Source organism: Stenella coeruleoalba (assembly GCF_951394435.1).
Source record: "Stenella coeruleoalba genome assembly, chromosome: 1".
Taxonomy (NCBI): Eukaryota; Metazoa; Chordata; class Mammalia; order Artiodactyla; family Delphinidae; genus Stenella; species Stenella coeruleoalba.
The window spans coordinates 21,199,619-21,213,948 of record NC_137169.1 but is presented as its reverse complement, the minus strand read 5'-3'; the positions used below and the strand labels follow the sequence as shown (position 1 = coordinate 21,213,948).

The 14,330-nt window shown below is 54.8% G+C and overlaps 1 protein-coding gene across 1 annotated transcript; it reads right to left on the bottom strand.

Moving 5' to 3' along the window:
- Positions 1–6,594: 6,594 nt before the first annotated feature.
- On the bottom strand, positions 6,595–7,618 carry GPR3 (G protein-coupled receptor 3; the record flags this gene model as incomplete). The annotated part of the gene is made up of 1 exon (XM_079914644.1): positions 6,595–7,618. The coding sequence occupies exon 1, from the start codon at positions 7,585–7,587 to the stop codon at positions 6,595–6,597; it is 993 nt and encodes a 330-aa protein (XP_079770770.1). The 5' UTR covers positions 7,588–7,618.
- Positions 7,619–14,330: the final 6,712 nt, after the last annotated feature.

Sequence of the window (14,330 nt, the reverse complement as noted above, 5' to 3'; positions counted from 1 at the left end):
CTGGGACAAAGTGAGTTCCCTAGGTATGGGCTGGGGCTTCCGTCGGGCATGCCTTCAGTATATGCACACACCTGTTCAGATGGGTGCATCTATGCACACTCGGACATGGATGCACACGGAGATGTGCACACACTGCACAGAGAGTCTTATCCTTGTGCAAACAAGGGCACAGATCAGCACACAGTTACAGGAACACACATAGGTGCAAGCAGACCTCACACAAAGTCCTCAGGAGCCACCCCTCCCTTCGTGCTCCCTCCGCCAGTTCCTCACTGCCCCCTCCTGGTCACCCAGCGGCCAGGGCAACCTGGCACCACTTCCTGTAAGTTCTGCTCTGGGGTGGTTGTCAGCTAGTTCCTTCCCAGATCATGCGGCTAGGAGCTGTTTCAGGTGCTCCCCAAGCCAGCCTTAGCCCCAGGAGAAGAGGTGTCGGGGGTGGGGGGCCTGAAGCTGGAAGACAAAAAATAAGCCTTTCACACCCAAAAGAATCTCTTCGTGGTAGAATTGTCAGTACCATGGTGGCAGGAGTCCTGCAGAGACACCTTCCCACCACAGCAGGCAGCCATCCCCACCCTTACCTGGGGAATTGTGCACACACCTGCTGACGCTCTGCATACATATTTAAAGAAGAGTAGATATCCTGGCTGAGAAGTCAGAGGTCAGCTCTTCTAGCTCCCACCTTGCTGCTCCCTCTCTGGGCCTCAGCTTCTTCCACTATTCAATGAGGGGTTGGCCAGGATGATGTATGCTGCACCCCCCACCCCCAGCCCCCTGGTATCTCAGTATCTTGGAAACTAACCTCTCCCAGACGTGTTCCTGAGTAAGGCACACCTATAAACATGACCCCATGGACTCCTCAGGCCAGTTCTGCAAGGATTACCAAGACTTTAAAAGCTTTTTATTCCTATTTTATGGTTGAGGAAACAGAAGCACAGAGAGATACAGCAACTTGTCTGAAGTCACACAGCAAGTTGACAGCAGGCATGGAAATAGAAACCCTCTTCTTTCCAATGCCCCAGGCTGCCTGGGGCATTGGTAGAAAGTAGAACACCCTATGGGCTTGGGTCCAGAGCCAAGGAGACAGGAACTACAGAAGCAAAAGCCAGAACCTCTGCCCTGAAGGCTGAGAACCAAGAGGAAGTACCAGGCTTAGGCATTAGTTGAGTTCCACCACTCCCCACCCCTGCCTATAGACTGCAGGAACCTCAAGCTCCCTATTCCTCTGCAAAGCCAGTGGCTGGCTATGGGGGTTCTCCCTATCCTGTGGCTACTTGCTAGTTCATCAAGGCAGGCACACACCGGAGTGGTGTGTGCACGCATGCCTGGACTCCACGGGTGTGCACACACAGATGTGGATGTATGTTCTTGCGCACCTACAGGTATACTTAGGTGTACATTCATAGGCATGTGTAACATGTAAATTTGTATGTTTGCAACCCTGTATACATGTGATACATTTGTGTGTTTAGGTGAAGTATGTTTGGATGTATGTACGTAAATGGTCTTTGTGTTTCTGGCGGTTGAATTTATGAACAGGCAAGATTTTGCCTGTATGCTTATTGGGTTTGTTCGTGAGTGTACTTGGCTGTGTGCAGATGTTCACATGCATTTGTGTGGAGAAGTGGGGTGGGGCATGTCCACCCACATGACTAGTAAGTGTGTGTAAAAGTGCATTCAGGGAAAGCTCAGGTGACTGGGTACACATGAATCCTAGAGTGCCCTCCCATGAGAATACAATACCAGTGCCCCCCCAGCCCTGGTATAGGGGGTGCCCTGCCTGGCTCCAGCCAGGCCCTGAGCTCATAGCACCCCCCACCCCCCACCTCGCACTCTATTCCCCAGACCCATCCTGCTTGGCCAATTTGCAGCCTCTCGCTCCCAGCTCCCGAGAAGGCCTGCAGCAAAGTCAAGGGGCTGGTGGCCAATTAGTGAGGGGGTTAATCAGGGATCTGGGGACCCCCGGGGGGCGGGAAGCCAAAGGCGGGCATTGGGGTTGGCAGGAGCATGAGCTGCCTGTCATGAGGCTGGGGGAGGGGAGACTGAGCCAGCCGGATGGTGCTGGAAGCCAAGGGTCTGCCTGTGAATTCATGGTTGCTGAGCACTCACAGTGAGGAGCCTGTGTGACTGTGTGTACACTGTGTGCAAAAGACATGTACGTGCATTCAAGTCCTTGCATGTAGTCCTGTATGCAAATGTATGGACATGATTGTGGATGCCATCTGTATGCACGTGTGCAGTTTTGTGCCTGTGTATATGTGGGTGTGCAGTGGTATGCAGATGGGTCTGGGTATGCAAGCATGTCTGGACCTGTGTGCACACATATATATATAAGGATAAGTGTCTGTGTATACATGTGTGTGCAAGGGCATTGCATACATTTAAGTATGTGCTTCTGCATGCGAACATGTGCACATGAAGTTGACATGGTCCGTGTACATATGTACCATGATATATCTGTGTGCACAGGTGTGCGTACCAGTATGCAGATACATCTGGGTATATGTGCGTGTCTGGATATGTGTGCATGTGTGTGTGTTCTCTGAACAGCCAGAGGCCTGGACCCCCACGTGTGTGCCTGTGTGCACGTGCCTGTGTGCGCCCAGGTCTCAGCCTGTAGGGGGATGCGGGGCTGATGGGCTCCAGGCTCCAGGAGAGAATCTGACAGACGAGACTTGCCGTAGCCCCCGGCCCCGGGAGCCTGTTTTCCAGCTTGCAGAAGCTGTGAGCCCGTGAACTCATCTTATATTAATAGCTGCTGTCTCCTCACTTATTGCAGGGAGAGGCGGTCATGGCCCTGGCGGGGGCTGCCCCCCTCCTCTACACAGGACCTGGGAAGGAGGGGAGGAGAGGTGGGCCCCACCCCCACCCCAAGGCCTACCCTGGCAGAGAGGCAGGGTTCTGAGCCCCAGCCTTTGCCTCCCCCAAGCCAGGGAGCCCCCACTGCCCAGTTCACCCTCCTAGGCCTCTGCAACTGGGTGGGGTCAGGCATGGGGTTGGACAACTGGCAAAGGCAGAGAGGCTGGAAGGCTTGACTACTCCCCCCCAAAAAACGCACACACACAGGCGCGCACGCGCACACACACAGGCATGTGGTGCTGAGCAGCCCCAGGCCGAGCACCAGCTGAGTCTGAGGCTGAAAGAGACATAGAGGCTTCAGTTTGGGGGGGCAGACATGTCCCTTCTCTCAGGGACCCTCAGTTGGAGAGGGGACACAGCCTTTAGGGGAACGAGGAAGGCAAGACTTCTCTATAAATATTTACTAAGGAGAAGCGCAGCACGGTGTGTTGTATAAACCGCATCTTTACAGCCACAGGAGGGCTTAGCCAAGGAGGCTTCCTGGAGGAAACACAGAGCGGGAAGCACAGGGAAGACCTGAGGTGTATCTGAAGAATCCCGGGAGCAGGGAGAAGCCAGCTAGCCCCACCACGCACAGAGGCCCCAACCCAGGGACAGAGTCAGACACCCTCAGGGTGGGCCCAGGACCCAAGGCAGAGACCGCAGATACAGGCTCCCGGAAATGTCTCAGATCCACCACACAGCCACACCCAGACAGACAGACGAGGACTCACAGCATGAGGGTCCATCACAGGCCCTTGCAGACATGAGGCTGGCCAGCATTCGGCCCTGCTGGGCCCTGGAGCCAGAAGCTAGGATGGGGAAGCAAAGGGCCAAGCCCCCCCAGGGCAGGAGAGGCACCTGGCCCCTCTCCTTCTGGTCCTTGGTGGGTGCTCCTTGGGAGTGAGGCGGAGGCAGCAAGGAGGCCTGTTCCTACACCGCCCCTCCCAAAGGTCTAGGGGTAGCCTGGAGAGCCCCAAATTTTCCCTAGCCTGGGGACAGAGCTCCCTGCCCTGGTTTCCTTGCTTGCTGTTTCTGAGCTGCTCCTGAAACCCATTCCCTCACCTAGGAAAGAAACAGATTTGGAGTCAAATGGACCTGGGTTCAAATCTCAGCTCAACTGTTTTACTATGTGACTTTAGGCAAATCAAACGTCACCTTCAGGAAGACCTTTTGGGGGCACCCTCTTTTAGAGATTACACGCGCTCCCTGTGCCCCTTCTCTGTTTTTCTCTGAGGACTCATCGCTCTCTGACATTACCATGTTTTAGCTTATCTCTTTATTACTGTCTCCCCTGGCGAGAATTTAAGCTGTCCATGAGGACAGCAGTGAATAAATGAAAACCCATTACTCTCAGAGCCTCAACTTTCTCTTCTGTAAAGTGGGGAGAGCAATAGTACCACCCAGTGGACCATGGTGATGTGTGTGATGTTTGCCATAGAACAGGTGATTCCTGAGTGGGGGTCTTTTCCCAGGGACCTTCCAGGAAGGTGGGGGGAGAGAGAAGCCTCAGCCAGATCTGGTGGACCCTCCCCACTTTGTGCCTGGACTGGAGCTATGTGTACCTAGGCCCAGGGCCGCCCTCCACCAGCTCTGACCCAGCCCCTGTTGGTGTGTCCACTCCCCTTGGATTCCTGTGGCTACTACTGGGGAGGGGTCTTGAACACCAGGCAGAACTCTCTGGCCAGGGAAATGGAGAAAGACCTGAGTCCTAGCCTGGCACAGCTGTGTGAGTTTGAGCAAGTGGCTGTTCTTCGGGCCTCAGTCTCCCCATCTGTACAGTGGAGATGCCCTGAGGGCTCCACCTCCAGGCTTTGCCCACCCAGGAAGATGGGGGGTTTGGGTAGTCAGAGCTTCCTCTTCAGCCACACCCCAAACCTGCTCCTGCCCTTGCCTGTTGAACATGTCCTTTCTGGTTCCCAAACACCAAAATTCAGGGTTCTGAACACTTACATCCTCAAATGCACACAAGGGCACACGCACACACTTACCATCACTCACCTTTGCATAGCAAAAAAGCTCTTTCAGCTCCTGAATGAACAGACCCCAACCAGCCACCTCCCAAAATGTGGCAGCTGGCTGTGAGAATGAACCCCAATACAAATCTGAGTCCAGAATGTCGTAAGCCCTAGGGTTGGGAAGGAAGGAGATGGGGGAGCATTGGCCAGTAGACAGTGCACAGGTTCTGGAAACAAGTGTTCCTGGTTTGAATTCTGGCTCTATCATTTCCTAGCTGTATGACCTTGAGCTGGCCACTGAATTTCCCTCAGCCAGTTTCCTCATCCATAAAATGGAGAAGTTATTATTACCTGTGCCATGGGATGCTTGTTAGGCATAAATGTGGTAATGGGTGTAGTACACTTAGCGCAGTGCCTACCACACAGCAAACACCCATGACTGGGAAGGGCTGTTGTTAAGAATACCTACATGCTTTGAGTATATACTTCATGCCAAAGCCCAAGCTAAAGCTCATGTGGGCACGATGTAGGCATCTTCAACCCCAAAAGGGTCTAGCAACAGGGGTTCCAGTCCCCAGGGGGAGGTGGGGTTCTTGCCTGGCGGTGCCTGTGTCTGAGCAGGGGGACCCATCAGATTGGCATCCTGGGGTGGGAGGTGTCACCTGCCGGCCACATTCCACCTGGGTCTCCAGCTCCTCATATACCCCACAGGCCCCCAGGCCTGGCATGATCCTCCCATTCCAGGCTGTCCCCCATCAGGCCCCACTCCACCCCCTGCACACACAGACAAATTTATCACAAAATCATTTTTTATTGAGGGTTGGGCCAGGGACAGGAATAGGGATCGCACTGGGGACCATACCCCAGTTGGCAGAGGGGTCTGGTGTCGGCTCGCACCCTTGCCTCCTCTAGGGCACCGCAGGGTGAGGCCTGGCCGCCAGGCTCTGGCTGTGGCGCTGGAGTGGAGCTGGGGTTGCTTGGCCTGGTCCCGGCTGCCGGCCGGGCTGCAGTTTCCCCAAAACGGCCACCAGAGGGCAGCCGGCCCCCAGCGCAGAGGAATTCTCGGTTTCTCAGGTGACGGTTTCTTAAAAAAATAAAAAACCAGAGGCTGGTGTGTTCCCCCTGCAAACCCGAGGGTGGCGGGCCCTGGGAGAAGGCTCTGGTTTCTATGATCTCTTTGATAAAAAACAAGCAAAAATAATAACAAAATACGTGGTTTCTCTCTCTCCCTTTCCCCCCTCTAGGAACTGAGGTCAGAAATGAGGGTGTTGGGGACTGGGAGTACCCTGCTATGGCCTGGATTTCAAGGTGTGGGTCTCTTTTTTTCCCGTTAACACCCATAAATAAATTCATAAATAAATAAATAATAATAGATACTCTCTTTGTATGTGCACATATATACAGATAAATCTTTGTCTTATCTATCAACAGAGTAACTAACCTCTCTGACTCTTTAGTTCAGAAACTCAAAAGTAAAGCGACATGGTCAAGGTCAAGGGAGGGGGAAGATCAGGGACTTGGAATGGCACTGTAAAACACCCAGCAGCATACTGGAACTCCAAGCCAGCTGGGCTGTGCGACATTTCTGAGTGGAACCCTGACCACCTGAACATTCTAGAACCATGGAGCCAGCTGGGCCTTGCAGGGATCTGAACAGAATCCTGTGAAACACCCAAAGTCCTAGAACTCCAGAACCAGCTGGGTCTTGGGGTGCAGAGCTGGAGGGTTGGAACAAAGCCCTGGAGGACCTAACACTCTGGAATTCTGTAGTGATCAGGGCTGAAGGGTCACCAGGATGCGACTAGACATCACTGGGGGAACGGGATCGGAAGAGGATCTTGGAAGAGGAACAGCAGCAGCAGACAGCCCACAGCACCTTCTGCACATCCTGGTTGCGGAAGGCATAGATGATGGGGTTGATCATGGAGTTGTAGGTGGCAGGGAGCAGGGTGAGATAGGTGTAGAGGGGTGGGGAGTGGGCATCGCCCAACAGGCAGTAGACGGTGAAGGGCAGCCAGCAGGCGGCAAAGGCGCCAAGCACCACGGCCAAGGTGGCAATGCCCTTTCGGGTGGCCACGTAGTGGGAGGCAGGCAGCAGGTGCCGCTGGAGGGCAATCTGCTGGGCATGGCGGCAGACGATGCGACAGATCTGGGCATAGAGCTGCAGCATGATGCCAAACACCATGAAGAAAGCAACGGCCAGGACCACCAGATGGTTCTTGGAGAGTGGATATACCACGCCACACGTGGCCCGGGCATCCAGGCAGTTCCAGGCCAGCACAGGCAGCAGCCCCAGGCCCAATGCGCATCCCCACACTAGGGCCAGCATCACATAGGTCCGCGTCACTGTCGTCTCTGAGTAGTAGGTGAGGGCATTGTACAGAGAAAGGTAGCGATCAACGGTGATGGCCAGTAGGCTGCCAATGCTGGCAGTAAAGGCCATGGCCAGCATGCCGACCAGCACCAGGCTCATCTCTGCCGAGCCAATGCAGAAGACAGCAGCAAAGTGCATGACCAGACCCAGGCCTGCCAGCAGGTCTGCCACAGCCAGGCTGCCCACCAGCAGGAACATGGGGGCGTGGAAGGCAGGAGTGCCCACGATGATGGCCACCACCAGCGCGTTCTCACAGGACACTAGGGTACCTGAGATGCACAGCACTACGTCCCAGGCCCTAGGTGAGGGCAGTGGCATGGCTGGGCCTGTGGGCCCCTCTGTTGAGCCCACGCTGCTCGTGTTCATGTTTCCTGGGCCAGCAGAGAGCCAGGCCAGGGGGCTGCCTGCACCCCACATCATGGTACCTGTAGAAGAAAGGCCCTATGAGAAGCTGGCAGGGCTGGGTGCTGAGTGGAGGGGTCTGGAAACAGTGGGAGTCTCACCTCAGGATACCTGGCTGAGTCCCAATGCCTTGTCGCCCCCACTCCTGCCCTGAAGCTCCTTCCAGGGTACTTTTAACCTCCCCTATGCCACCGGGCTAGCAGGAGTCTCTTTTCCTGGGGATCCCTGTCCTGGGTCTCTTCATTCTCCCTTCCAACTCCCTGAGTCCTGCAGGTCTCTTTCTCCTACATGTGTAGCCAGAGGAGGGCAAGATGAAGGACTACCATGAGTGGATGGAGGCCCATTGGATCCAGGAGAAGCTGGGAGAGGCCCAGGACTGGGGGAGGGAAAAACATCTTAAAACTGAGAGCAGCTCTGCTCCCTCCCCACCAGGGAGGATGACGCTCAGCTTCTGAGGCTCACCAGACCCCTCACGATTCTCGGTACTGCCAAACCCAGACTCCGCCCCCAGAGAAGGCTCGTGAAGCTCCCGCCAGCCCCCACCCTGCGCTCCTGGGGTAACAACACCTGGGAACTCGGCCTCCCCCAACACACACACACCTAGACTTCTGTCCCCAGCCAGACCTCTCTTTCTGCCTGAACCTCTGGGTCTTTGGAACAGACACCCCCGCTGGAAGCGTGGATCCCTGAGTCAGACCCCTCCCTCTGCCCGGACACCTGGATCTTAGGCCTGACTCCGCCTCCTGCCCGGAGGTCTGGATTCCTAAGTCAGACACCTCCTCCTGCTCGGACGCTTGGGTCCTTGCCCCAGACGCCTCCTGCCGGACCAAACTCAGATGACCATCAGTCCCTTCAGGGCCTCGGGTCCCTGCAGGAGGTCTCACCCCGCGCCGGGCTACCCAGCTGACGGCTGTCAGCACTCAGACACTGGCTCCCCTCCTGCTAGCCCAGACTCAGGGTTCCTGGTCTCGACCTCCGACCCCAGTCAGCCGCTGCGAGCCTTACCGCTTGCCCAGCGCCCCAGAATCCTGACTGCCCTCCCGGACGCCTGGTGTCCGCGGCGGGGCCCGCTACTCACCTCTCGGCACCGGGCGCGGCCGGGCCCCGGGGAGGCTCCGCTCGGGTCCAGGCTGCGCAGGGTGTATGCGGACCCCGAGAAGCCCCCACGGCCACGGGAGAAGCGACGTGAGTCACCCCGCCCCGCCCCCGGCCACCGGTTTGGTGACGTCAGCGGCCCGCCTGGCCAATGGGTGAGCCGCGCTGGGGCGCAGCGCGCGCCGCTCGGCATAGTAATGAGGCCTCGTGCCGCCCGCTCCCCCATTCATAAAAAGCGACCGTGGCTGCGGCCCCGCCCCCTCCTGAGTCGGCCCGCGCTGTCCTTGACGCGGCGCCCTCTAGGGGCCGGGGGTTTCGGGGGCGCTGGTGCGAGAGCCTGGAAGTCCACGGGAGGTTGAGGGGGATGTGTAGGGGGAGCGGAAAGGGAACGCGGATAGACTGTGGGGTGATGGGACTCTCGGGTGGCAAAGGCTGATGGAATTCAGGTGACGGAAACCGAGTGATGGGGCTGAATGGGCGTCCCCGGTGAGGATGGCAGGGGTTGCCAAGACGAAACGGCCCTGAGGTGATGGTGACAGGAGCATGAGGGAACAGGGAGGTGGGTGGCAGTGACGGTATGATCATGGTGACAGGATCTTGGGGGATGGTGGCAGTGGGACGCTGAGGTAGAGAGGGAAGCCCCCAGGGCAACCATAGCAGTGTCAGGGTGATTCTGTGGCATGATGGGGTTCAGGGATTGCAGGGTGGCAAAAGGCGGTGGCAAAGGAAAGGGAAGATGGAGTGTCCAGGTGATAGGACTTCAGGTCACCGTGACCCTGTCACAAGTGCTGAAGTGACAAGGCTGTGATGAGGGTTGTAGGGTCCTGGAATGAAGATACCAGGTGACTGTGGTGAGTGGACCCCAGGGTGAGTAGGACAGGGTAGAGGGTCTGGACTGACAGTGACCAGGCAGGTAAGTTGCTGCCAGGGCAGGTCCTCGTGATGCTGGGGCTGGCATAAGGAACTGGGTGACGTCAATCATGTCAGCCCAATAGCGCCCTCACAGCATGGGAGGAGTGGGCCTGGCAAGATTTCAAAACCTAAATTATTTATTCAAGGATCTGGAAAGCCAGCGGGGTGGTGGTAAGGGGCACTCCCCCAGAGCAGCAGGAGTGGGGGAGCCGGGAGGAACTTGGAAGCAGGAAACCTAGCAGCTCAGTCCCCAGGGCAGGCCCCTCTCAACCTCCCATCTTAGACACCCTGGCAGGGTAGGGCATGGAGAAGGAGCTCCCTCTTCCCCAACCCTGCCTGTCTCCAGGGAACCTCTCTCAGCTGACTTCTCCAGATGTGACAGGTATGGCCAGTTCTGGGGGAGGGGAACTGGCTGCTCCTCCTCCCTCTGTCTCTAGCTTTGATCCTCACTGGAATCAACCAGGTCTGTGGGATGGGGATGGGGGGCAGGGACCAGGTTAGGGCTTGAGGAAACCGCGGCGGCCCAGATCGTAGGCCCCACCAACTTCTCCCTGCAACACAGAACCACTGCAGCTCCCACAGTCAGTGTAGGGCAGGGAGAAGGAGGTGACAGGCGGTGGCAGGTACATGGGGAGAGGATAGGGTCAGGGCTGGGGAAGATAATGCACTTCAGGTTGGACATGGTGAGTTCGGGGTGTTTAGCAGGTGGTGTGGTCAGGAGTGTAGACTGGTTTCAAATCCCAGTTCCTCCATTTTCTAGCTGTGTGACTTTGGGTGAGTGTCTTAGGCTCTTTGTGCCTAGATTCTCTCATCTATAGGATAGAGGCAATGTTAGTATCTTCTTCATGGGATTGTTGGGAGGGGCCTGGCACATTATCAACACTGGCTATGTTGGCTGCCAATATATCTGGCAGGAGGAGGACACCTGGGAGGCCTAGATGTGCAGGTTCAAGGGGTAGATGACATCACCCAGGGGAGGGAGCAGAGAGTGAGGAGGAGCCTCAGGGAACCCTGCCATTGAGAGCACAGACTGTGGATGAGAATATTGCTGCTCCTGGGCCTTTGCACTGGCTGTTCCCTCTGCCTGGAACCCCTTCACTTCATTCCGGGCACGGAACCCAAGTCACTTCTTCAGGAGCAGGCTTTCCTGACCTCTACCCTAGATTACCACTCCCCTCCCCATCACTCTTTGCCCTCTTTCCTTGATTTATTATTCTTCAGAGCACTTAGCACTCCTGAAATTCTAAATTTATTCCTTTCCAAAAAAGTACGTGTCAGCCCCACCAGGACTGAACAGACTTTGTTCTGTTCTGTGCTGGAGAACAATGCCTGGCATGGAGTAAGTGTTCAATAAATACTTGCTGACAGGATGATTAAACAAAAAGCAGCATCTAGAGAAAGAGAAGGAAAACAGAGAAGGAAAACAGTAGTAATACGCACGGTGTCAAGGAAGGCGGGGGCATCAGAGAGAATACAGGGGCATTAGCGCCCCAGAACCCAGGTATTCACTTTCTCCCCAATCAGAGCCGGGTCCCAACAACTGTCCAGTTGGTCTCAGAGAAGGGTGAAGGCTGTTGGGAGGTTGGCATGAAAGGGTGTATGAGAGGTAATTTCCTGGCCGTCCAGTGGTTAGGACTCTGTGATCCCACTGCAGGGGGCACGGGTTCCATTCCTGGTCGGGGAACAAAGATGCTGCAAGCACATGGAAGAAAGAAAGAAAGAGAGGAAGAGAGAGACAGAGAGGAAGGAAGGAAGGAAGGAAGGAAGGAAGGAAGGAAGGAAGGAAGGGAGGGAGGGAGGGAGGGAGGGAGAAAGAAAGAAGGGGTGTATGAGAGACTATCTTCTATTCTGAGCAGCAGTGGTCTTTTCTATTTTTTCACAGTTTATTAATCCTCTCATGAAATATAGGCAAAATCACCACAGATAAAGTCACTGCAGAATCTTTACTTCTTCCTTTTGCCGGCAGCAACACTGGTCCTTGTGGTCCGCCGACCTCCCTCATTCTGTTCTCGCATTTCTTACGCTGCTTCCTTGAGTTCTTTTTCTTCTCAGGCAGGCCATGTCTTGCAGGGTTGTGTTGGTTTACTTTTCCTTGCATAACCCAAGGAATCGTAAATCACGCCCAAGCCAGTTGTCTTGTCACCACCAAAATGGGTTCTGACTCCAAGTATAAAGATGACGTCTCGTGTGGTCTTGTAGATTTTGGCTACTTTTCCCCAAATGTCTGTCTCGGAAACAAGCACATCAGCGACCATGTTTCCACTGAAGTAGTTGGTTGGCCGGAACTTCCTGATCCGGAGAGGTACGGTGTCATTCATGATGGAGACGATCCTCAGCCAGCCGGGGAGGAAAAGAGTGCACTGATGTTTCTAACCATGAGAAACGCCGGAGACCTAAGAGACGCAAGTGGGGCTGTGGATTTTCATGTGAATACTCTCCCTCATGCTCCAAAACTGCCCCGTGTCAACAGGACAATTGAGGCCATCGCTGCCAACCAGGTCTCCTTTCCGCAAAGATCTGCTGTCTAGAGGAAGGGGCAGCCCTTCCTCTTCTCTCCTACTCATGCCCTCTGCCCTGCCTCCTTGATTCCTTCCCATCAATGACACCCCCCTCCAGTCCTTCCCACCTACCAGGTGCCAGATGAGAGCCCAGTACTTACAAGAGTCCTGAATCCCCGTTTCACAGGTGAAGCCTAGAGAAGCCAGGGACTTGCCCCAAATTGCACAGTAAATGGCAGAGCTGGGATCTGAAGCCATTCCATCTGCAACCAAATCCAGTGTGTCTTCATTCTAGCCTAGATGTCACCATCTCCTCAGAAGGGGCTGGGAGTGAAGTTGAACTAGGGCTGATAGTACTTGCAGTTCCCCAGGTGACCACCAGATGGCTGTGAGGGCTCACCTCCAGGTAAGACTTCTTACCTCTTCTCCACCAATCTGCAGAATCCTATGGGCCTAGGCTCTGGAGGGAGGTGTGTGTGAGAGAGACACAGATACTGTCTACACAAGCTCCTTGTCCAAGCCCCAAGAATCTGGGCATCATCAGCGCACACATTCTTAGCACTGACTCATTCATTCAGCCAATATTCACTGACAGTTCCCCTGGGCTTGGGTTTGAGAGGGTGCTGCAGACAGAAAGATGATGTGGCCATATCCCTGCATTTTGAACATTCAATAAATATTTATTGAGCATATACTATTTGCCAGGCACCATTCTAGGCACAGAGGATACAGCAATGAACAAAAATCTCTGCCTTCTTCATGGAGCTTCCATTCTGATGGGGAGATGGACAATCTACGAATAAAAACTTAATATGATACTAAGTAGGGATCCCTTGAGGGTCTCACAGACCAGTGAGACAGGCAAACATGTACACAGTCACAAGATGGTACAGTATGGTATTTGGTAATCACCTGCTTAGCTTTTATGTGTGCAGGGAGTTAACTACAGATGAAGATAAACATGGTCCCTGCCTTCCTGGAACTCACTTATAGCCTAAGAAACAAATGAGTAATTAATTATACAGTTGATACGTGTTCTGAAGGAACAAAAGGAGGCATGATGATGTAGAATAACCAGGAGACCTGTTTTAAGTAGGGAAGTCATGGAGCAGGTCAGTTGAAGAGAGGATAGAGGAGTTTCAAGGAGAGGGCACAGCAGGTACCAAGTCTTAGGAGGAAAAGAGTTGATGTGTTTGAGGAACAGAGAGGAGGCTAGTGTGTCTGGAGCCAAAGGAGCCATGGGGAGAGTAGGAGTTGAGCTCAGAGAGGTAGGCAGGGGGAAGATCATGCTAGTATTGGAGAGCAGTGAGCCATTGGTGGCTTAAACATGGGAATGGTACGATTTGACTTACAATTTCAAAGGATTGCTCTGGCTGCTGAGTGGAGGTGGGGAGCAGAAGCAGAAGCCCTACCAGGAGGCCACTGCAGTCACCAAGGCAAGATATGGTGAGGGGATGAGGGCTTCGGTGCGGGAAAGCAGATGGATTTGGATCCACCACCTGGGACAAGTGCCACAGCAGCTCAGCCTTGCTCCACGACAGTCACAGAGGGCTTCCTGCAGGCGGTGCCCATTTTGCATTGTCCTGAAGGATTAGTCTGCCAGACACATGTAGTCAGGAGAGGAGGAGGACCCTCCAGGAGAGAGAACAGCTATAGGATAAAGGCAAGGAGGTACAAAAGAGGGTGTGTGTTGGGGGAAAGGCTGTTCTATTTTCTCAGAGGGTAAGAAGATGTTGGGGTGAGCACAAGACTTCTAAAGACTTCTAGAGCCATGAATCACAGGGCTGTGAAGGCCAAGCTGAACTGAAAATTGTTTCATGGTTGAATCCATGTTTTCAGGACAGCCCTGCACTGTGAGGGCCGAGCTGGGAGGGTCCTGGAGGCTGAGAGGCAGTGTGAGGCCAGCAAAGGGAAGATGAGGGAGCAGGACACAGGAGAGACGTAGAGGCAGAATCTGCAGGACTAAAGTCTGGGGGCTGAGACAGTGGGAGGGAGTGAGGATGAGACCATGGTTTCCAATCAGGTGCCGGGGGGAATGAAGGGGCCTCCCTGAGTGGGGAAGGGAGACCAGGCAGTTTCAGGGGCCTGAGGCACACTCAGGTAGAGGTGCCCAGGAAGCAGATGGACCCTCAGGAGGCATAGCAGAGGGGAGAGTAGCCTCTGACCTCACTGGATCCTGGGTCCACATCCTGGGCCCCCTCCTAACTGTGTGCCCTGAGCAAGTGATTTTACTAGAGGCCTGCAAACTGGAGATAA